The sequence below is a fragment of the Actinia tenebrosa genome, unplaced genomic scaffold (genome assembly GCF_029948245.1).
Source record: "Actinia tenebrosa isolate PJP-AT-01 unplaced genomic scaffold, QUT_ActTen_1.0 PGA_scaffold0__85_contigs__length_37466705, whole genome shotgun sequence".
In the NCBI taxonomy this organism is placed as follows: Eukaryota; Metazoa; Cnidaria; class Anthozoa; order Actiniaria; family Actiniidae; genus Actinia; species Actinia tenebrosa.
In genome coordinates, this window is record NW_028292569.1 from 12,354,285 (window position 1) to 12,377,319 (window position 23,035).

At 40.0% G+C, this 23,035-nt stretch overlaps 2 protein-coding genes across 2 annotated transcripts in view; one reads left to right on the forward strand and one right to left on the reverse strand.

Annotated features, from left to right (window-relative positions):
• The window catches only part of LOC116297141 (uncharacterized), a 29,334-nt gene extending 21,448 nt beyond the window's left edge, over window positions 1-7,886 (forward strand). The window contains 21 exon segments of the mRNA XM_031705304.2: window positions 64-130; window positions 200-367; window positions 443-683; window positions 749-1,578; window positions 1,769-1,914; window positions 2,003-2,361; window positions 2,750-3,056; window positions 3,142-3,313; window positions 3,396-3,499; window positions 3,620-3,884; window positions 3,959-4,151; window positions 4,543-4,720; window positions 4,971-5,155; window positions 5,257-5,505; window positions 5,694-5,944; window positions 6,091-6,403; window positions 6,475-6,676; window positions 6,748-6,938; window positions 7,015-7,145; window positions 7,228-7,372; window positions 7,487-7,886. Coding sequence (XP_031561164.2) covers window positions 64-130; window positions 200-367; window positions 443-683; window positions 749-1,578; window positions 1,769-1,914; window positions 2,003-2,361; window positions 2,750-3,056; window positions 3,142-3,313; window positions 3,396-3,499; window positions 3,620-3,884; window positions 3,959-4,151; window positions 4,543-4,720; window positions 4,971-5,155; window positions 5,257-5,505; window positions 5,694-5,944; window positions 6,091-6,403; window positions 6,475-6,676; window positions 6,748-6,938; window positions 7,015-7,145; window positions 7,228-7,372; window positions 7,487-7,609 — 4,820 coding nt within the window. The 3' untranslated portion in view covers window positions 7,610-7,886.
• On the reverse strand, window positions 7,780-13,046 carry LOC116297142 (uncharacterized). The gene is made up of 8 exons (XM_031705305.2): window positions 12,129-13,046; window positions 10,971-11,145; window positions 10,324-10,576; window positions 9,435-9,662; window positions 9,087-9,341; window positions 8,831-9,016; window positions 8,529-8,651; window positions 7,780-8,461 (listed from the first exon to the last, which is right to left on the reverse strand). The coding sequence occupies exons 1-8, from the start codon at window positions 12,880-12,882 to the stop codon at window positions 8,138-8,140; spliced, it is 2,298 nt and encodes a 765-aa protein (XP_031561165.1). The 5' UTR covers window positions 12,883-13,046; the 3' UTR covers window positions 7,780-8,137.
• Window positions 13,047-23,035: the final 9,989 nt, after the last annotated feature.

Sequence of the window (23,035 nt, forward strand, 5' to 3'; positions counted from 1 at the left end):
ACATTATGTCGCCTTGTTATTGTCTTTTTCATCTTACTCAATTTTCACTTTTACTATTCACAGTGAAATCTCCAACATCAGACCTGACGTGGAACAAGGGAGCCAAACGGCTAATGGCCAATCTTGACAGGTAACTGATTGCACGTGTAACAGGTTCTTTAGCGGCAGATTATCAATGTATCAAATGTGTTGTTTGTAGATTCCGTGAAGAACTGGGCATGTTTGATGACATCGAGTTACCACCAAGTACACTTGAAGTGGTTGAACCTTACCTCAAGAAACCTCATTTCAGTGGAGATTACCTAGAACGAAAGACCAATAACACTGCTGTAGGGTCACTGGTCCAATGGGTCCGTGGTGTCGTAAGGTACGTGATGGGTGCTCCACGACCCGATACCTTGTCTCGCCTCGCGTTATTGATTGTGATGATCGTGATTTACAGGTATCATCGTATGATGCAGTCCAAAGTCAAGCCTTTACATGCTAAAGTAGCAGAGACATCATCTGCTGAAGACATTGCTGTCGAGAAGATGTCAACAATGGACGAGAAGCTCAGAGGACTGGAGGAACGACTGAAGACTTTGGCTCTTGCTTATGAAGAAGCATCTATCGACAAGTGTAGACAGCATGAACTGACACAAAACCTGGATACAAAATTGAAACAAGCAGCTTATTTTGAACAGGTATTGATCAGCTAGGGATATTAGGAATAATAGTTAGATACATAACGTTATTTGTTTAATTGCAGGTTTTAAGCTCAGGTCGTCAAAAATGGCTCAGTTTACAAACAGGAATCAAGGAGCGTAAAGATGCTATGGCTGGTGGTGTGGCTATTGCAGCTGCATTCGCTACTTACCTTGGACCTTATGGCTTTAGCTTCCGGCGTGATATGATGACTGTACATTGGCCTCGTTGTCTAGAGGAACGTGGGGTGCCTTTAGTCCTGGACGCTAGTCCTCCTCATCCTGATGCACGGGTCTTCAAGACAGAGGGTCTAATCAAGACTGAGAGTACCCTGAGTGAAAAAGACAAACAACAGGGCAATGACGAGGCACTTGTTGGCTCACGTGGAGGATCACGTGCTGCATCACGTGGTGGATCACGTGGTAGTGGTGGATCACATAATGCTGGTGATAAAGATAACGAGCCTGGAGGAAGGTTACTAGACACAAAGTCTATTGCAGGCGAAGATGAAAAAGACGAGAATTCAAACTATCGAGATCAAATTCAAGACGACGATTTTGAAAAACAAGACGTCGAGCAGAGCGAAAAAGAACAGACGCCTAAAGAACTAGAGCGAAAATTATCTCACGCTTCACAAGGGAAAGAGATCATGAATAAGACACTGATAGAATACGATGCGTTCTCTCTAGCTGTCGCTAAACTTCTTATTGGTGATGGTCCGGTGCGCAAGCTACTCACTAAAGGACTAGGTCTGCGCAAGATAGAAAACGCTGTACTGGCCAGCTCGTCATGGCAAAGAGTACCATTGCTTATAGATCCCAATACCAAAACCTTGGAAATGATTCGTATGTTAGAACATGGCAAGCAAGTGCTGGAACTCGACCTGGGGGAAAGGTACGTATTCCATCCATGGTAGTGAAAATATAATATGGTTAATAGCATTACTGAAGTGTATTATTGGTGATCTAGTGACCAGTCGACTAAACTTCAGATCGAAAGGGCCATCACTGGTGGTTCAGTATTAGTACTCTACAATATTGATCAACATATAGATTCTCTCTAATGTGTATTATTGGTAATCTAGTGACCAGTCGACTGTACTTCAGATCGAAAGGGCCATCACCGGTGGTTCAGTATTAGTACTCTACAACATTGATCAACGTATAGATTCTCTCTTCATGCCTCTGATTCACCACATCAATACAGCGGTGTCTGAGAAACCCTTCAAAGGTAAGAAGAAAAAACATTTTAAAAATATACTTCAATTGACCACCCTTAATGTTGTATCAATAACGAGGTGTCGTATTCTTATTAATAGATCCTCAGGTTGTGAAGTTCGGTAGTCGTCGTGTCACGTGCAACCTCAACTTCCGTCTTTACCTGGTGTCACGTGTCTCGGAACCAGTCTTTCCCACAGAAGTAGCCTCCATAACGACCCTCATCAACTTCGAGTTGTGTGACCAGGGACTGGAAGAGGAGTTAGCACTAGAGGCTTTTTCGCGCGTGCGCCCTGAGCTGTATATCGAAGGACGTAAGACCCTACTTGCTGTGGTGGAGCTATTGAAGACATTAGAAGATGTGGACGGGAAACTAATGAATAGAATCATGACTAAAGAAGGCACTAGTATATGGGATGAGACTGAGCTGATAGCTGAGTTAGTACAAAGTAGAACTGAGGTAGGGCTCTCTTTTTATTGCTCGGTACTGGTGGTACGATTGATGGTAATGGTGGTGGTGGCGATAGTGTTGGTAGTGGGGTGAAGATGATAGTGGTAATGGTGATGGTGCTGATGATGATGGTGGTGGTATCGATGTAATGGTGATAGTGATGATGATACCGGTGGTGTTGGTGGTGGTGATGATGATGGTGGTGGGGATGATGGTGGGGATGATGGTGGTGATGATGATGATGATGGTGATGGTGATGATGTAATGGTGATAGTGATGATGATACTGGTGGTGATGATGTTGATAATGATGGTGATTATTACTTAAGCTTTTCCCCAATCCTTCTCATCTTTTGTTGTTATTATTGTCATATCAGATGACTATTGTATCTTTTCAGGTGACTCGTCGTCTTCTCAAAGCCATGAAGAATCTTGAACGTCTGTCGCATATTCGCAGCCAGTTCCGTAATTTGGCAAAACGCGGAGTCGTGCTCTATAGCCTTTTGAAAGATCTGTGTAAAGTTCAACATGAATACCGCTTCTCTTTAGGGTACTTCATGGGTCTCTTTAGAAAAGCAGTCGGTAAAGATTTCAACATATCGGATGGAGAGAGGGTTGAGTACGAAGATGAACCAGAAGACGGTGAGAACCCGTCGCATACTTCTGTGATTATCAAAATCAATGATGAAGAAGCGGTTGACAAAGGTATGAACCGTGCCAGACAATGGTACATTCAATCAGTGCATTTTATCTACTTCACACTTATCACATTTGTGTTGATGGTTTTTAGGCGTAAGTAAGAGCACAAGTAGTAGCACTACTGTCAGTAAGAAGACTTCAGTCACACTACCAACTGAAGTAGAACTACCATCACCTAACGTAGAATACAAGGGTCTGACAGAAAGCGAAACCGAATCACTACAGGCTGCTTTAACCAAAGAATTCTACATTAACGTCAGCAGGTATATCTTTCAGTGAAGTTTAGTAAATCGATAGCTGTCTCACTATATAATGTAACTCTATACTCTCTTTTACCCTCTACAGGAGCATTTACGAAAAACATCGCCTTCTTTTCGCCACTCTCGTATTCTTGATCCTACGAATGGATAAAAATAACAAAGATGAGCTCCAGATACTCTTGACTGGAGGTAACTGTCAGCTATGTCATTTTATAGTATAATTTGTATATTCTATACCATCCTCTTCTCTCCTCTCCCATAACTAGTAATTTACTGAGGAGTCATGTGTTTTCTCTGACTCAACAATAGGACACGAATTATCGCATGGGCTGAGTTTAGCAGACTTCGACCCAACCCTTCTAAAGCCTGGCTGGATATCACCCAATAGCTGGGAGACTGTTTTAGCCTTGTCTACCATGAAAGGACCGCTGGACAGTCTGTGTGCGGACGTTGCGTCTAACCCTATTGAATGGAAGCAGTGGTATGATAGCGAGACACCAGAGGCACTGCAAACACCTCGGGCTCTGTCGGTCTTCCACAAACTATTGGTGCTATCTGCTCTTAGACCGGACAGGTATGGTGGTACATCATTCAATGACTAGTGTTGCTATTTATGAAGCTCATAGCATTCTTGCATACTTTGGTTAGGTTCAAGCAAGCAATACGTGTAGCTGTTACTCAGTCATTGTCTCAGCTGATAGAGACCACAGCACCATCGTTCAAGGACATCTTGTTTGGAATCCCTCATTCTGTTCCTATCTTCATTCTCATGCCCGCGCAGAACTCTCTTAGTCTTCCATTTACAATCACGCCAGTCAGTGTACTCAAGAAACTTGCAGGGGTAAGTAAGACTGAACAGTGACACAACAGTTCCTTCACTTTATTCTTGATTGTATATGCTGATTACTTCTGACAATAGAGTGAGTCGGGGATAAGCCCGATAACCTCGGGGTATTGTCATCTGGTCGCTTAATAGAGGTTGTATACGCTGATTACTTCTGACAAGAGAGTAGGTCGGGGATAAGCCTGATAACCTCGGGGTATTGTCATCTGGTCGCTAAATAGAGGTTGTATATGCTGATTACTTCTGACAAGAGAGTGAGTCGGGGATAAGCCCGATAACTTCGGGAAATTGTCAACTGGCCGCTTAATACAGGATGTATATTTGATATTTTTTACATAAAGCATGATCCAAAAATACTCTAATAATACGACCTCTTTTTTACTCTCAGTCCCAGAATATCACGTGTAATTACGTATCAGTAGGCCAAGTACAAGAGGATTTGATTGACGTTGCCTTAGCAACTGCAGTAAGGACTGATAGCTGGTTGTTGATCGACAATCTACAGCTTGCCTCACGTGATTGGCTGGATCAGCTGTACAACAGACTGCTAAGACTTCACCTACAAGGTAAGTATTATGGGTTAATATGTCATTAATATTATCCGTTGTTTACATAGCTTCCCCACGAACACCATCCCGGTGGAGAGTGTTCTTGATATCAGAAAGCAGTCCTCAACTAGTATAATATGTCATTAATATTATCCGTTGTTTACATAGCTTCCCCGCGAACGCCATCCCAGTGGAGAGTGTTCTTGATATCAGAGAGCAGTCCTCAACTAGTATAATATGTCATTAATATTATCCGTTGTTTACATAGCTTCCCCACGAACACCATCCCAGTGGAGAGTGTTCCTGATATCAGAGAGTAGTCCTCAACTCCCAGAGGTGTTGTTGCTGTTTGCGCATCAGTTGGCGTGGGACGTAGTTGACCAACAAGATCAGTATCAGTATCTGTCGGCTGGTGACCTCGATCTCAGGAGTACAATTATCCAAAACCTTCAGGTAAAGGTGTGGCATATGACAAATAACCCGTACTTTTAATCCCTTCACTGTTTGTATAAAGGATAATCATTATAAATACTTACTCCAAGTGTATTGTACAGTGCGTCCCTACAGGATACTGGGACAGAGTGCGTGAACAAAACCTCAGTGTTCGCACAGCCGTGTTTGGGCTTTGTGTGGTACACAGCATACTACTACTGCGACAGAAGTTTGGTACCCGTGCTCTTAACGGGTATTACCCGTTCACCTCCAGTGATCTATTGACTGGCATTGAGCTCATTATTGGTTCAGGATTCAGTAAGAAACAACAGTCAGGAAATATGACCTGGGACGCTGATAACATCGCCCAGGTAACAATTATTCATTCTTCTAGTCTTCGTAAGACCAACAACTGAAATGATGTATATCCCGAAGAGAGAAGTCCTAGATACTATTTTGTATTATCCTCTTTTTCCCCATTCCCCTCCCGAGCAGCAGCGTAGCTCAGTATATTATTGTACCCGCATAACAAGTTATTGGTATTTTTTGACTATATTAGGTGGTGTATGCAGGAAAGGTTGTCAACGAATGGGATCAGCGATACATAGCGACATTAACAAACATGATACTTCACACCAAAGGTTCTAGTATCGAGATGGGACAAGCTAAACTCCCTTTGCCTCCTGTCAACGTTGAGCCTGAAGATTACATCACTTGGTTCACTGAAAAAATCAGCTCTGATTCCTCATTTAACACTGTTGCAGCCTTGTCCCTGCATTCCAGCGTGCAGAGAGAACTCAGACAATCAAGGTACGTCAGTCGGCGGGACGGCTATGAGGATATATGACGAACATTAACGGGATTGTCTGTCGTATTCCACAGCTAAGGCTTTTAATGACGCGGGGCTAAAGGGAGGCTTGTTTTAACTCTAACTTTGTATTGACTTCATTTTTCAGCGTGGAAAAGTTTTTCGATCAGCTTCGTACACTACTTCTTCCATCAATCATGCCAAAACCACAGGGATTCCACAAAGGTCCAATAATCGGCCGAGCCCTTAAACTGTCATCATTACGTAACGCGATGGATATGTGTCTAGACAAACTACCAAACCTGTTGAAGATCGAGACTGATGATGCTATTCCTATCCACAAACTAATGCCACGTGTCTTGTCTCAGTTGCGAGCTTTATCACAGTATTCCGAGACCAGCAGTGTGGGGACCTCTGAAAGTGATCGGCTGTCAGAGAGTATGGGTTACGTTCTACAGAAGGTAATGTGTGATATCAGTATCATCTATGATGCAGGGGCTATAAGCCAATATTGTCATTTGATTGGTTTCAGGAATGTGAATGGTTTAACTGTCAATTATGTTATGTTCGTCATATCCTTCAAACCCTCGAGCAAAGTGTACTGGCAGGATCTGCAGCCATACCCTCGTACCTCACCAATGTTGTAAATAGCCTCCAGAAAGAGCAAGTACCGTTGTCATGGTTACATCCTAACAGTCAACCCTCGCCTCATTCCCTCTCGTCGTGGTTAGACGGTAAGTCAACCAGAATACATATAGATGGGTTTTATTCTAACATTACTGAACAAAAGACTGGTTTGCTTTAGATTTTCAGTTGCGGCACAAGCAGTTTACATGCTGGATCCAGGAGGGAATGATACCCAAGAATGGTTCAGAACCAGTTCTGTGTCGTGGAAGACTCAAGTCTGTTTGGCTTGGTGGTTTGGCTTATCCTGGTGCTGTTGTAGCTTCTTTAAAACACGAGAAAGCAGCGATGACCGGCTGTAATGTCAGTGAGGTAAGAAGTGCAGATTTAACCGAATATACTTGCTGCACTTCTAAAGTCTTTCTGACCACCGTTCTCTTACTCCTAGGTTACTCTACATTGCCGCATTTTCGAGAAGAACACAGCAAAGCACTCCAAGGCAGATGACGATGATGGGATAGTATTAACGGGTATATACATGGAGGGAGCCGAGTATGATGAGTGTATCAAACAATCCTCGTAAGTACTAGTAGTATTAACGGATATCTCTACATGGGGAATGCAAAAGGGTTTGTTCATAATTGCTTCGTTCTATTCGCAGGAGTTCTTTCATGGCTGTCCCTGATCTTATGGTTCGACCAGTTTTATATTCTGACTTAAAGCAGTTAGAAACATCGGATGACATCGAGCGAGCTTCAGAAAGTTCCTCTGTGCCTTTGTACAACTGTCCAGTCTATATGACACGTGTAAGTAATCCAGTATAACACCCATCTTGCTAAATGCTTTTAAACCCTACGTAAAAAGTAAATATAGCGGGAAAATATCACGTGATCATTGAATCGTGTGTTGTTCATTTTCAGTCTCGACAAATGTGTGCATTCACAATTTCACTGAAGACGTCTGTTGAACCAGAAGACTTAACCCTGAGTGGGGTAGCTATGGTGCTGAATGCGGGAGATCTATTCGGAGAGCCTGGGAACTAATTCCCGGTATTCGTAATGTGTGACGATTTTTAAAGAAAAATGTCCATTTTTGAATTTATAATATTGTTGTGAATACGTTTTCATTTTGTATCGTAATTTGCCAAACACTTTGTATTTATGGGTAGTACTGAGAAGTATAGTGCGAATAGCATGAGACAAAGGAAGCCCAGTTGTCCAGCCCATATGTCTTTATTGGTACCCTTGTACAGCTGCGTGAGATTTCTTCACAAGCTCTTTATCTAGAGTGAAAATAAACTTATTTTTATATAAAACCTTATTTAGAATATTTTAGAATTTTTGTCTTTAGAGATTGGTTTGTAGTATGTTACCGTAGCGTTATGGGCCCAGTCTTAAATCGGTTGATAGAAAGAGTGACTGATGGACGACTTGAGTGTGACAGAAGAATGTTCAGCTTATTGCAAGACGTATGTTTATAGTGGTATCCGAATATTGTAGTATTGTAATCCCACTAGTACCCATCTTCATCCAACACGACCAAGTTCAATTGATGATCGAACTCCAATTCATTCAAAGAACAACAAAAGATGGATGATATAAACTCTCTACGTCCGAATCATCACCATCCAAACTGCTAGCATGCTTGATTGGCGGCTTCAGGACACCTTCACAGCCTTCTTCTTTACTGTTCAGTACACAACTTACATACTTGTGCATTGCTGTTTCCAAATAACTCAGAGGAGATGCTCCTTGACGTAACATGTGGAAATGAAAGTCCTTGATGTTGAACTTGTTTCCCAGCCTTTTCTGGGCAGATTGACGTATATTCAGTATTTGTATTCTGCCGATCATGTAGCTGACGGCTTGTCCTGGTACACTCTGATATCTAGTCACCTGCAGATGATGATATACTAGCTTGAGTGAATTATTAGTGGGCAATAATCACTTAGATGTTAATTACCTCTTTAGCCTGCATACCAGTATCCTCCCACATGTATTTGGACAGCATTTGGACAGCCTCATCTCTAGACATCTGGTTGGTGTGAAGAGCTGTTTCAACCACAAGTCGAGCTGCACGTACCAACTACACGAGAAAAAATGAAATGGTGGGATGAAGGGGTACAAAATAATCTTCCCGCATTCCCCCATGCCCCCACCCCCACCCCTTTGAGCAGCGAAGCAGGCTACACACTGGCCAATGAGTGTGCTCGGCGCTACCACCACAAAGTTTTCCCCCAAGACCGCCCCAGAATGTTTCCTTACCTGCCATTTCAGCGCTCCAAACTTCATAAGGGGAAAATCTTTGTAGGAATCTGTTTCACGAGCTATCAAAGGATCCTCTGAATACAAAGCCCAACCCTCTGAGAAAGCCAAGAAATGCAGAGAACTGGACAGCCATCGAACAACACCCTTATCCTCCACAGAAAAATGCTCGACATAGCCTTGAACCTGTGGGAAGCAACATTGATCATATTTATAAATAGACTAACAGAAGCGATTGACTCATTATCCGTCTCACCTGTAAGTGATGACCAGGGGATACCTCATGTGCACTGATCGTTCCTTCGTCTGATTTTGGTCCGGGTTTCTTTAGAAAGAAAGGAATGTAGTATCCTGCGGGATTGGTGCACGCAGTGTTTGTTTTTCTGTAGGTTGGTGCTGGAGAAGCTGGATTGAAATCTGCTTTAGGCTCAACAGGACAACTTGGTACGGAAATCTTTGGTCCAACCACGTGGAAAAGCTTCATAACTTTGACACTTAGTATTGTCGTCAACTAGAAGTATGTAATACATTATTTCAAGGTTAGTTAGTCCTAATATTCCATGCACAATTGCTTGATCCAAGTACGTGGTATTTCAATCCTTACCTCTCTGACGTATGAGAACCAGCGTTGCATAGCATACCATCGTACTGGACAGTGAACCTTGGCTGTTTCCATGGAGATACATCGTTTATAGGCATCCTCATTGGACTCATTAGCAGGGATGTTTTGATTTGCAAAATAATTACTCTGTTCGTTCAGTTTTGCTTTCATGCTGGCCTTTGCTCTATCATTGTCGCTTTCTCCTGTGATTTTTCGTGTTAAATTCATTAGCTGGAAACAAGACATTAAACTATATCAGTAATTAAGTGCACAGTCGTTAGATATGAACACTAACCTCACCATACAGGCTATCCACCAGTTGCGAGACATTAAACTATATCAGTAATTAAGCGCACAGTCGTTAGATATGAACACTAACCTCACCATACAGGCTATCCACCAGTTGCGAGACATTAAACTATATCAGTAATTAAGCGCACAGTCGTTAGATATGAACACTAACCTCACCATACAGGCTGTCCACCAGTTGCGAGACATTAAACTATATCAGTAATTAAGCGCACAGTCGTTAGATATGAACACTAACCTCACCATACAGGCTATCCACCAGTTGCGAGACATTAAACTATATCAGTAATTATATAAGCGCCGATCGTTAGATATGAACACTAACCTCACCATACAGGCTGTCCACCAGTTGCGAGACATTAAACTATATCAGTAATTATATAAGCGCCGATCGTTAGATATGAACACTAACCTCACCATACAGGCTATCCACCAGTTGCGAGACATTAAACTATATCAGTAATTATATAAGCGCCGATCGTTAGATATGAACACTAACCTCACCATACAGGCTGTCCACCAGTTGCGAGACATTAAACTATATCAGTAATTAAGAGCACAGTCGTTAGATATGAACACTAACCTCACCATACAGGCTGTCCACCAGTTGAGTTCCTAATGCTTGTATTTCGTTTGCTGTAATATTAATGGTGGTGAAGTACGAGAGTAGTTTGTAGTAGGTTTCAGTCCCATTCAGCTGTTCGCCATTTGGAAGAAGCCCTGTTGCCTTGGAAACTGGAGTGTTGTTGACGTAAACATGTTGTAAAGGTAGAGATCCAAACCCACTGGAGATACTAGACAAGACGCAATGCATGCTGTAGTTTGTCTCTAAATACCTGCGTCAAAGTAAGAATTGTCATATACATCGTTCTATTACAGCGAGCTTGGCTTCAAACTGAAATGACATTACGAAAGCCGCTCAAATTATGAAGCATGTGAACGATGTCATTTGCAGTATCTGCTTCGTTCCTAAAATGGAGATCTTTGACTTGATTTGGCGTCTTTCCCATTATCCTCAACAGTTCGACTACTCATTATCTCCGAGTGATATGGCATATCACTTGTACACTATAACTGCAGTATGTTGTCGAGCACTAAATCTGAAGAGTAATCCAGTTGACTCCAGTCATGCGAGAGAGACGAAGGACGCCAATAGTGATACTGAATGCACGTGGTGGAGTATAATAAGTCAAGGTGAATCAACACATACATAGCTTTACATGTATTTACCTGAGATGCTGATAGATTGGTTCCCCAACGTACTTTACGAGAAAGTCTTCTATTGATTGGCTGGCTTCTTTACCATATTTGGTCTTCCATTGGTTAACTTCTTCGGTTTTCGTGTTGAAGTCCGATAAAAAGTCTTGGCTCAACATTTCCTCCACGAAAGAAGAATTCAAAATTCCTTCGATTGAAAAAATATATAAAAAATTAGATTTGTGAGGGTTTTACTGGTCCTTCACGTTTTAGGTCCCGTGATCCTTTCGGCCTCTGTTCGGCTGGGATCGGATTTTATCCAACTGTGTGGGGTTTTTTCCATGTTACAAGTTAGGTACGTTGGGCAAATGCTTCATTAATATTTTGTGAATATTTAACAAATATAACACACCAACACAGACAAATAAACACTTGATATTACTAGTCTACCGTCCGAAAAAAGACGCAAAATATGACAGTGAATTAAAAACAATAGATTAATGCAGATTTCTGGAACAATCAATGATGCATATTATTTATTTTTGACGTTAAACTACTTCATCGAAGGACAATTTTTACTGTGTTAAACAGCGAGGGATTGTTTGATAATGTAGCAGCGTACTATTGCTATGCAATTTTAAACTATTCGTTACGGCCATCAGGTCATTTTAAAAAAGTTGCGTGATACAATAGATATCTTCTATGCTTTTCTTCGACCACATCAAAAACAAAAATATCCTATTCGTCGCTTCGTTAAAACAAATCTGTTTCAAATATCGTTAGATTTTCAAGTGCCTTTGTATTACTGCCTCGTCGATACCAACACTATTTCAGTGATCGCAAGCAAGAATTTCACTGAAAGACTGAGTTCCCCTGTCTTGCAAAGTCTATTTTTTTCTTTGATAATATTTATTCACGGTCTGATGGGTGATTTTTGGAATGGACGTCACTAACGGATTCCTGCCTGACCTTTTGGTTGTTACATTGTAAAAAAAAACCGTTATAATACTAGTATTCTAAGAAAGCACTAGTTAAACTGCTTCTAGTAGACGGGTTTGTAAATCTAAAATGTGATTAAATCAAATGCATGGGAATACATCAGCTTACTGTAGACAGTCGGATATTATCAGAATATTAGAGCTGTTAATTCTTTATATTTTATCTAGTACATATATACTCACTCCCCCATACCTCTTTCTCCTGACACGTGAATCTGACGGAATCTACTGGTTATTGCGCGCAACCCACTTTGGCAAGCCTCCACGTTTCGTACCATTCCTGCTGCAATCCCTAAGCGTAAGTTTTCGGTGACTTGTTTGTACCCTTGGCCAATGTTTATCAGTTTTTCTTTAAGCAGTTCCATATCCTTCACACTAGATGGCTTAAAGTGTTTCATAGATCGCTGAACCTCATACGTTGTGTGGCACATTGGAGCCCAACAAAAAATATCTGGCCCCATCATCCAGTCTCCATTATAATAGTCATATCCGTATGGTACTCCATATGGCAGCACATGATACACCCAGTACTTGGCCTGGGCGATAGCTCGTTTCTCGAACTGTTTCAGTTTATCAGTAGATACTTGAAGCTCATTCAGTTCTTTCAACAGCTTTCTTGCAGAATCAGTTCTATGTTTGATGAGAAGGGGTGAAGGATCAAACGGTTTGTATTTGCTTTTAACCTCGGCTGTATTAACACCAGGCTTGTACGAGATTCTGTTAGGATACAACTCGAAATACTTGTCTTGAATTTTCTGAAGAACGTTTTCGAGTCCAATTCGTTTACCCTCGGTGGAGTAACCCCATGTCGTAGTAGGCGGACTCTCTTCTATCTTCTTTGGAGCTTGTGTCATCATGACAATACCTGTGATAAGACATCCTATGCCTATTATTATTACTGCTGCCACTAACACACACACAATCGTACGATATCGTTGATTTTGCATCTTCTACTGAGGAGTGTTTCTTAATTAGAGAGTGCTTTAAATTGCCATCTACGCGGCTTGATTTATTGCAAGAGTACTTATCCAAGTATGTCAGGTGATCTGTACTGTCACTGCAGATGACAAGCCGGTACTGACGTCGTGCATGTGAATCACAGCTCGTAACAGAACAGTTGTATTAATTACAAATCTAGCTCCAGACAAGGTTGGTAAGGACCATTCAACCGTACTATTTACCTAAATGATAACATTACCTTCACTCGCCATAACCTTTTGAAATAAAATACACTACCTCGGACTACGATATCTGAACAAATGAATCAGTCCCGTAAATAAATCACCAAATAATTAGTTCGTTGACAATCTTTTGATTAATTATGAAGGAGATGAATTAATAGATAAAAAAGCTTTGTCTGAACAAGTGGATAAATAAAGTTGACTACTTCCTTGAGTCTTGATCATTAATCTTGCTCTGATCCTTGCATCAAGTGTGTTCTTTATTCGTCTTGATAATCCTGTCACAACTTATTTCCAAAATGAATACCGCAAGAGTTTATTAACCATATTCAAACCAGTCTAGTTTTTAGAAAAAAAGTCTTGATGAACAAATATAGTCATTATAAAACAGGTGTTGAATGTTGTTCACAATTGTTTCTCAGTATGCAGTTTTAATGGTTAGAAAGCAGCCACGGGAAGTAAAGGTTTCCACTGCCGTCAAAGAAAAAGCATAAATTTACCCCATAAGGTAATATTTCACGGTTTCGACGTTTGTCATCAGTTATATTGTATTTGTAAGTCAGTATTGAGGTATATTTCTGAATATTATTGTTTTGAACGTACAATATTCATTGATGCAGGTCAGTTGGTCATGATCTGTCGGCCAAAACAGAACCATTATGTAATCCCTCTTTCCGAACTCAAAATTATGATTCCTCCATTCATTCTTTCCTCCATTCAACTATTCATTCATCCATTCATTCATTGATTCATCCATTCATCCATTCATCCATTCATCCATTCATCCATTCATCCATTTATTCATCCATTCATTCATCCATTCATCCATTCATTCATTTATTCATTCATTTATTCATTCATCCCCCATCAAGCGGGTTACTTTAATCTCATTAGGATATCAGGTCATATATTATCGTCATACATTGATGTACATATTGATAGAGACAAAGACATACCCAGCATGACCTCTACAATGTTGTTTTCAAACAACAAGAACACATAGAATGCCTCGTAATAGGACGGAGACAGCGTTGCTTACTAACTATCTAACTAACTGAACTATCCTAGCCTAGAATATATTGACTTTACAACAATAAGCAAGTATTAACGGTATTATCCTAATACTATAGAGGTATTAAGGCTTCAAGCTGGGTCAAGATATTGTTGTAGAATAATGTCGTTCGACCTCCAGGCTCGTATGTGGCTCCTAAAGTCCGCGTCAACAAGTGTTGATGGTCTCCAAACCTCCATGTTTGCTCTTGTATATACGACGAGATATCCATAATCCATGGACGAGCACGTGAGTAAACATAGGACCGGTCGAGCAGTATCTGTATGAACCGCACTAAGGTAGAAAATGAAGAAGCCGATATATTAAAAATAACTGCAGTAGGCATTACGTATGCACGCTTTCCACCCCGCAAAGATATGCAAATGAATTGTAAATATCTACAGCAGCTGCATTGCTGATTTGGATCGCTGTGCCGTCTTATATAGTGCTTGGTATTCATATACTGCTACCTGCTACTAAGCGGATTTGATTCGACTTCACGCAGTCTTCTCAAAACAGAAACACGCCCGCACAAGTGAAGGGACTAGGGGGCCTTTCTTATTTGATGTTTTCCGCAATTAAAAAAATATTAGTTTTTTCTTTTCTTTTTCTCCCCTCACCTCTTTTTGGCATTTTTTCTCATTACAAAGAAAGCACAAGGCTTCTTCCTGTCTTGTCATCAGATCAGAACAGTCGTTTGGGTTTCCTGTGGTTTGCCGTATGTAAAAAAGATACAAGTCAAGCAAAATCACATATCAAGGATACTATTCTTTGCAACGCTCTACGGTAAAAACACCGAAAACGCTTTTACCTTTTATTAACCTCTTAGATTTGCTGACAGTCGAAAATATTTTCAAAATGAATTCTTTAAGATTTATCCACCAATGGCAAACAAATCAGCTACCATCTATTTTTGACAATTACTTCGCTTTCGCAAAAAACAAACACAGTTATAATAGTAGGTATGCTTCAAATAAAAATCTTTACAAACAAAAATTCAGAACAAACCTAGGAAAACAAACGATTAGTGATGTAGCAAAACGAAAACTTTTAGTTAATTTAGCCTCTAGGCATTCAAAAATGAAAAAAATTACAAATAAAATTGTTTTACATTATACAAAAACTAATCCTATACATTGTAATTTAGGTGAAATAATATCTAACTTGAATTGTAGAGTACAAACACTATAAGTGTGCAACATAAATACCACTAAATACTGCTGAATAATGCTAATCCTATTGTTTTCTATTTTTTAATTAGCACTATTTACTACTAAATAGTGCAAAGTGTTGCACACTTTTAGTGTTTGTACTCTATCATGTTTGCAAATGAAAAATGTATTGTATTAATTGTATTGTATTGTATGTAAATTATTGTATCACCTTGAACGGGTTTACAAAATGGCGAGGGAAACATTTTTTTACGAGGAGCCGGTAAAACAGCACATAAACGATGAATTATTGATATTTCCTCGGGAATGGGTCTTTATTTCAACCGGAATCAAGCACTTACCGCTTGGCACAGTAGTTCTACATAGTTTGCCCGCAGTTTTCCTTCAAATGCGGGTGAAATCGTGAACTCGTTTGCTAAAGGATTAAGATCATCTTCACAAATGGACAATCTGTACGACTAAACGAGGTTGCTTTCGATATCTCATGCCTTAATTTAGCTACGGGATAAACAAGGTAGGATTCATATTGAGTAATGGATACGCTGCAGGAGGTCAAAGGGATGCACTAGAAACAAATGGGACAATGTATTAAATATGAATGCAGTTAAAATGTTTGAACTATGCTTAAATATATATAAATAATCAACTCAAGTTCGATTTTTGAAGACACATTTTATTTAGTTCATTATTACATACTTATGTTCCAGGATTCTTTCAGTTAGGGTGCCAACAAACGTAAACACCAAAATACTTTGATGATTGGCAAATATCAGTTGATTAGAGAAGTACAGCAGACTTGGTTTCTGACGGTTACGAGATTATGTGTCTTTCCAAAAGAAAATAGTATTATGTCTGATTGTTGAAGCGATTTTTTTTTCTTTTCATTTGAAAAATTATGCCTGACTGTTTCTTTACAGTAGAAAAATATCTATGATTATCGAGCGAGGATATGTTTTTTTAAAATATTGTTTTCGTATATGATAGTAGGATTTATCTTTAGTACATAATGATTATTTCCATAATCTTAAAAATAAGCTAACCAGTTGATAACTTCTCACCTACAACCAAAGAAAAATAATAGTGTCAATGACAGAATTAACGTAAAATAGAAACCTTGTTGTCAAAACACTAAACACCTGAAGTAGAAATGATGTGAACATCAACCGGAAGTAAAACGGTTGTGACCAGAAGTGCCATTTTTGCATAAAATAAAAATAAAATAAATCACTTTATTTAAGTGTCTAGTCGTTCTAGCGCTTTCGCACTAATTGGGGACACTTTTCGCTCACACGCACTACCACTACATTTAATATTCTATGCACACAACGCTCAACTCACATGTTGATTTTTACTTTATTTTACTTTACTTTATTGCATATTATTACTAATTTACACTTTTATTAAGAGATACCTTGACCAGTAGCACGAGTACTGAACATCTTATAGTTATGCTATTACATACTGTATCAGCTGGTGGTGTATACTGCCGAGTGTAGATACTGGTGTTAGTAAGATTATCTGGACCTGTAGTTCTTCGCTTCTATTGTCTCTCAGCATCCTTTCATCCTTTCTTGTGTATTTGAAGGTATCTTTGAGCTCAGTTATGCGTCCTTTCATAAGAGAGCTTGTTGAGACCTGTTTGTGAAGGTGAAGAACTTGTCCTGTAGTTTAATAGTTTTTTCTTGTGTATTTGAAGGTGTCTTTCATCTCTGTTATGCGTCCCTTCATAAGAGAGCTTGTTGAGACCTGTTCGTGAAGGTAGAGGACTTGTCCTGTAGTTTAATCGTTTTTTCTTGTGTATTTGAAGATGTCTTTCAGCTCTGTTATGCGTCCCTTCATAAGAGAGCTAAATATCTGTTCTAAGAAATTTTCGTTTCGGTTGTCATCGTGTTTTTGTAAATAGTATAGTAATAATATTTTTTTGCAACCTATTAAAAAAATGAAAAAAATGTATCAATAGGATGACAGGGCGAGGCATCTGATGTTGCGCGAGAAGTTGATGTACCATAACATTTCACGCGGAAATGATTCTTGGATTCGGCATCCCGTTTTTAGGTATTTCCGCCAAAGGTTGACACCCATTAAACATGGACAAGCACAACGTATCGTGTAGAAACCATGCATTACGATTGGATAATCAATGACACAGTAAGGTGTAATCGACATGGAGCGTCTGTTGCTCAAAGCGTCTTTTAACTAGTGTTCATCCGCCATGCGCAAAAGTGGTGATTAAAAACCTCAACATTAAAAGTGGACGGCGCTGCACATGCGCACATCAAAGGTCCTGCGCGCAGCTAACTTCATTCAATGCGGTCACTGCAAAGAACTTGATGTGGGGCGCGCTTCGCAAACAATCATGTAAAATCAAGATCATTGGAGGGTACTTACTTGATAGTGTTAGACTAGTGTCGTACTGCAGCCAAATGATGGCCGATAATAACTGCTGTTGCAGGCAGTAGTGTTTCTGTTGACACTGTCAATACTGGTGCTTAATAACGATCTTTTCTGTTGCTCCTCGAAGTATTTCCAGCTTGACTTGAGCTTCCCGATTCTTCTTTCAGTGTCATCTAGGGAATCCATGATTACCTAAAACATGTACAATAAGTAATAAGCAAAGGGTCCAGAACCTTTATCCTAGTCTATATCCTGATAACTAACAACAACCAGTCTAACAATCTATACCTTGGTGGTATTTCGCTGGTCATCATTTTCACGCAAAACGTTCACGTCACCAGAAAAACATCCTCTCGTACCCATAAACATCTGTGTTTGGTGCTGCGTCAAATCATCCTGTCGTCTTGCGCTTTCTCTGATCTTTTCTTCCTGTTCTTCTAACTTATTTTTGAGTTGCTTAATCTGGATGTCTCTTTGCTCTAATCTCAAGTGGTAGTTATCATCTAAAGCACTAGAAAGATTGTCTTTCTCCTCGTGTAAGCAAACAACTTGTCCCCGTAGTTCTTCATTGCTCTTCCTGAGATTGTCAATCTGTTCCTGTTTACATGCAATCCTCTGCTCAAGCTCAGTTATTCGATTCTTGGTCATGCTATACAGTTTTTCTATTTCAGCATTTTTCATCTTTTCGTTTCTAATCTGTACACTCATCTCCGTAACCTTTGCATTCAAGAAGTCGATATCACTCTTGAGGTGTTCCTCAAACTGTATTATCTGCTGTAAGTGGAGATTAAGATCTTGTATCTTGGCTTTAGCTATCCTGGATTCAGACATCTGATCATGGTATTGTTTTTTGTTCTTTGCACTGTGTTCGTAATTTCTATTCTCCAGCTCTGCGATCTTAATCTTCAACTCCATCATTTCTTGGCTGCGCTCTTTAAGAAAATGAATGACATGTGTGGGAAACCAGTAGTTAGGTTGTTATGTATTTATCTAACGCTTTTAAAAAACCCTGTTATCTTAACCCCTAGTTATCATAACCTATTACCTTCCATGATCTTCAAAGATGCCTTCATTTCATCTATTTTTTCCAACAGCTCCTTCTCTCTTCTCGTCAGTTCCTCAATCAGTTTGCGCGAGTTTCTTGCTGCAAACGAGCTGTCAGACTTGAGTTCAGTAACTTCAGCTAACAATTTCTGTCTTTCGCGATTAGCAGTTTCTAGCTCTAGGTTCAGGTTATTTAAGCACTTCACAACGTTCCTGTTCTCTTCAATGTAAGCTGTTTTCTCTTCTTGGAGTTCTTTGTTCTGTTCTGTCAATGTTGTAATCACTTGTCGGAGTTCCTCTTCAAGATGGTTTTGTTGTTGGAATGTTTGTGTGACTTGTTTGATCGTGTGCAGACCCGATGCTCCATCTGACGTCTCAGGCTTAACATAAAAAAAAAAGAATTATAACATGTCATTATTCCCATAAGACGACATCATCCCACTAAAATCTTGACAAGGGAATTGTTACAGCAAAGTCATTTGTTCTGTTATGGCGCTTTTTCCAGCACCATCAGGTGAACTGCGCCCATTTATTTGGCTTCTCAGATATCGACCTGTTATGTGGAGGCCGTGAGTTCGATCACCCGACAAAAACACTTATAACATTAAAGTTTTATCTGGAAGTTAAATGTGAGTGTTTCAGAATCCAGTATTTTGGAAAAATTGTAACTAATTATATTTAAAAACTTACCTTGAAGATTTTGTTGTATTTTTCCATCTCCTCCTCATAGTTGTTGCTGCCGTTCTTTGCCGTTGAAAGGTTTGTGTTGAACATCTGTATGTGTTGTGCCAAATTGCTTGAAGTATCAGTTGTTTTCTCTTTAAAGCATTCCTCCATGTCATGAACTTGCTGCTGAAGAAATTTCACTTTCATGTCATTCTGTTTTTTCTCTTGTTCCAGCCCTAATACTTCTTGTTTCAGTTTATTTTCGATGTCTTTCTTTTGTTTCAGAAGCTTCTCGAGTTCATCTTTAGATTTCAGAGACTCCAACATAGCCTGGATGGCCATGTCTGCATTGTGTTTTTCATTTTCCAAATTAGCAACCTTCTTTTCCATCGACCTCAATCGCTCTTGTAGTTCTGTCTCTGATATATATTTTTCCTTTAATGACAGCTCTAATCCTGAGATTCGTTCAAAAGACTGGTTCTGTAGCATTTCATTCTCGCTTCTTGCTGTTGCTACCATTTTTTCGAAATTTTCGAGATCTTCTTCAACTCTTTGCTTGACTTGTCTAAGCCTGTGTACACCTTCGATAACTTCACCTATCAGTCTTAGAAAGGCTTTGTCTGTATTTGAAGCTGAGGGACTTTGATGGGATGTTTCTCCACCCCCTATACACCTTAACAGGCCTTTCATCATTTTTTCACCCTCAGCTTTCTCATTTTCTAAGACTAAAATCTTGGAGTTTACTGTCTGTAGGGTTTTGTAAAGCTTGATTTCACACGCGTGGTTATCCCTGAGTGTATCCTTTAGTGTCGCGATACTCCGTTGCAAATTTGACTCACGCGCTTTTCCTAATTTGTCTTCGTCTTCAACAGCTGTAAGAACAACAGTTTGAAGCTCCTCTACGCGTTTGTTATGACTATTCAGGTCATCTTCAAGTTTCCTTACAATTCTACGTAGTTCAAAATACTTTTCTTTGTACTTTTCCTTTAAACCCACGTCACAGTTTGGCTTGCTCTTTTCTGTCTTCAACTTGTTTATTACCATTTCTATTTCATCAAGCTTGGCTTTGTAATCCTTCTCTGTTTTGCACTTATCTTTGACAGCCTTAGCGAGATTTTGCTTGGCTTTCACGGCTCTCAGTATTGCAGATATCATTATAGTATGTTCATTTTTCTCTTTCTCTAGCCGCTTGAGCTCTCGCTCCAGGGATGTTTTCTGTTCTTGCAGTTCCATCTCAGAGTGACTCTTTTTTCTCAGTAGTTCTTCTAGATCTTCCATCTTCTCCTCTGAGCTTTCCTTGATCAACGTCGCCTGGGCTTCCATCATGCTTTCTGCCTTGTCTCTCTCCTCTGTCAGCTTTTTAATCCTGTCATGCAGTACTTTCTCTCGTTCAGTACACTCAACAAGCTCTTTTTTGAGTTTCTGAAGCTGATTTCTAATTTCTATGGAATTCATGTGATTGTCTAAATGCATCTTTGCCAACTCTCTTCGCAAGGACTTCTTTGCAGTTCTTACACGAGATATTTTAAGATTTAGATTTTCCACCTTCTTCACGAGTTGCTTTTCTACATCTTGCTTCTCTCGCAGATGTTGTTCTAGGTTCTTTCTTGCATTCAAGGCCTCCCACATCGTTTTGATGTTTTCTTCTCGTTCGGCTTTTTCAGCATTCAGTTGTGAAATCCTAGCTTCAAGGGAAAACATTTTGTTTTCTAGCATGGTTTCTGAATCTCTGCGTTCTTTCAAGCTTTTCTCCAAGGCTGTAACCTTCTCCTGTGACTCTTGTCTTATCAGATTGATTTCATCCTGAGCTTTTTGTTCTGCATTCTGCTTTTCTTTCTGCATTTCCGAAATAGCAATTTCCATGCCAGAAAGCTTTTCCATCAACAACTGTTCTTCTTTCATTCGCTGTTCCTCTAGGCTATTCTGCTTAGCATCAATAGAGTTCATTAATGCCTGGTATTTCGTATCATCTTTACTTTTCTCTGCCTTAAGTTGTTCGATTTGCAGCCTTAAAGTGTTTGCTTTCTGTTGCAGCTCAATTTCGGAATCCTGTCGATCGTGGAATTGTTTTTCCAATTGGTCTATAATTTCTGATGAGCTCTTTTGAACAAGGTTTGCCTCCCTGCCTCCTACCTCGTCGTCCATTTTGTCCAATCTACATTCTTCGTCCCTTAACGGATCTGTTATAGATTCCATGAACAGCATATTGATTTCTCCAGGACGCCCAGTTCGATTTTCTTCATTGTTCTCAAGATACCTTTGCATGTTTTCTTGGAGTTTCTTATTTTCTTCTTGTAGGTTTTCCACCATGACCTCAAGCTCTTGTTCGCGCGTTTCTTCCTGCAAGGGTTCGCGCACACTCTCCTCACGAACGTAACTCTCGCTACTTGGCATGTATGCATGACCAACAGCTTTAAGCAAACCTATCACATCATATACCAGTTGTAGACCATTTTCAATAGCTGAAATACACGGGTGGTCATGATATCCCGGATGATTAGCAGCCATTTGATTGACAGTGTCCAGAATATCCACCAATGAATCGGCTTTATTTTGCAGAGCGTAATGTAACTGCTCAACATCTTCGCTCGAGAAAACCTGTCTTTCTTCACTTTCTCTTTGGATTTTATGCAGAATTGTTTTTTGTTCACAAAGTTGTTTGAAAAGCTTTTCATTTTCGGACTCTAATTCTTCAAGGTAATTTTCTAGTTCAATGATCTTGCTGGAGCTTGTAGCGCCGTTCATATTAAGTGTATGTATTACACCTCTCAGGGCGTCGTTAGCTTCTAGAAGGTTTTGATGCTGGATCATCATCCCCTCAAGTTTTTGGTCTTTCATTTCCATAGCACTTTTAAGTTCGTCCAGCTTTTGATCGTTTTCTACAACTGTCTGATTTAGCATTTCTTTGGAGTTGGATAATTCTTGCTGCAGCTCGATAATCCATTCGTTCATTCTATCGCTTTCTGTATACGAACTGGTCAACAGGCCCTCCAAGTGCTTAAACTTTTCGGCATCTTCATCCAACTTGTCGTGTAGTCCAGCTATCTCTTCATTCAGCTCTCTCATTTTCTCGTTACTTCTTTGTTCGAGTTCACTGTAATTGTTATCAGAGTAGGACCTGGTCAGTCGGACTTTGCTTTTAGCGATCTGTTCTCTAAGCTCTTCTGTCAGGGCTGTAAGTGAATACGTCAATGTGTGCAGCTCAACACCTGGATTCACATCAGGCTGGTGTTGTGGGCTACAGTCATCAGCTTCGGCGAGTTCAATGGACAAAGGACTTAAGGTCGGCCCTTTCAGGTTAGAGTTATCTACAGTGTTGTCACTTGCTAGGTCTTTTCTTGCTTCTGAAATCTCTTCATGCAATCTTCTTAAGTCCTTGACAATCTCCTCCACTGATATCTCGCTGCAGTCCTTTTGGAATCGACTACACTTGGTGCTAAGGGTCTGGTTCTCCTCAGCTAGTTTTTGTATCTTTGATTCAAGCTGCTTTTGAGCCAGTTTTTGCTGGGCGAGTTTTTCCTTCAATTCCGTATTTCCCTTCTTTTGTGCCTTGAGAGAAACTTCAAATTGTTCCAGTTTTCTTTTCAATGCT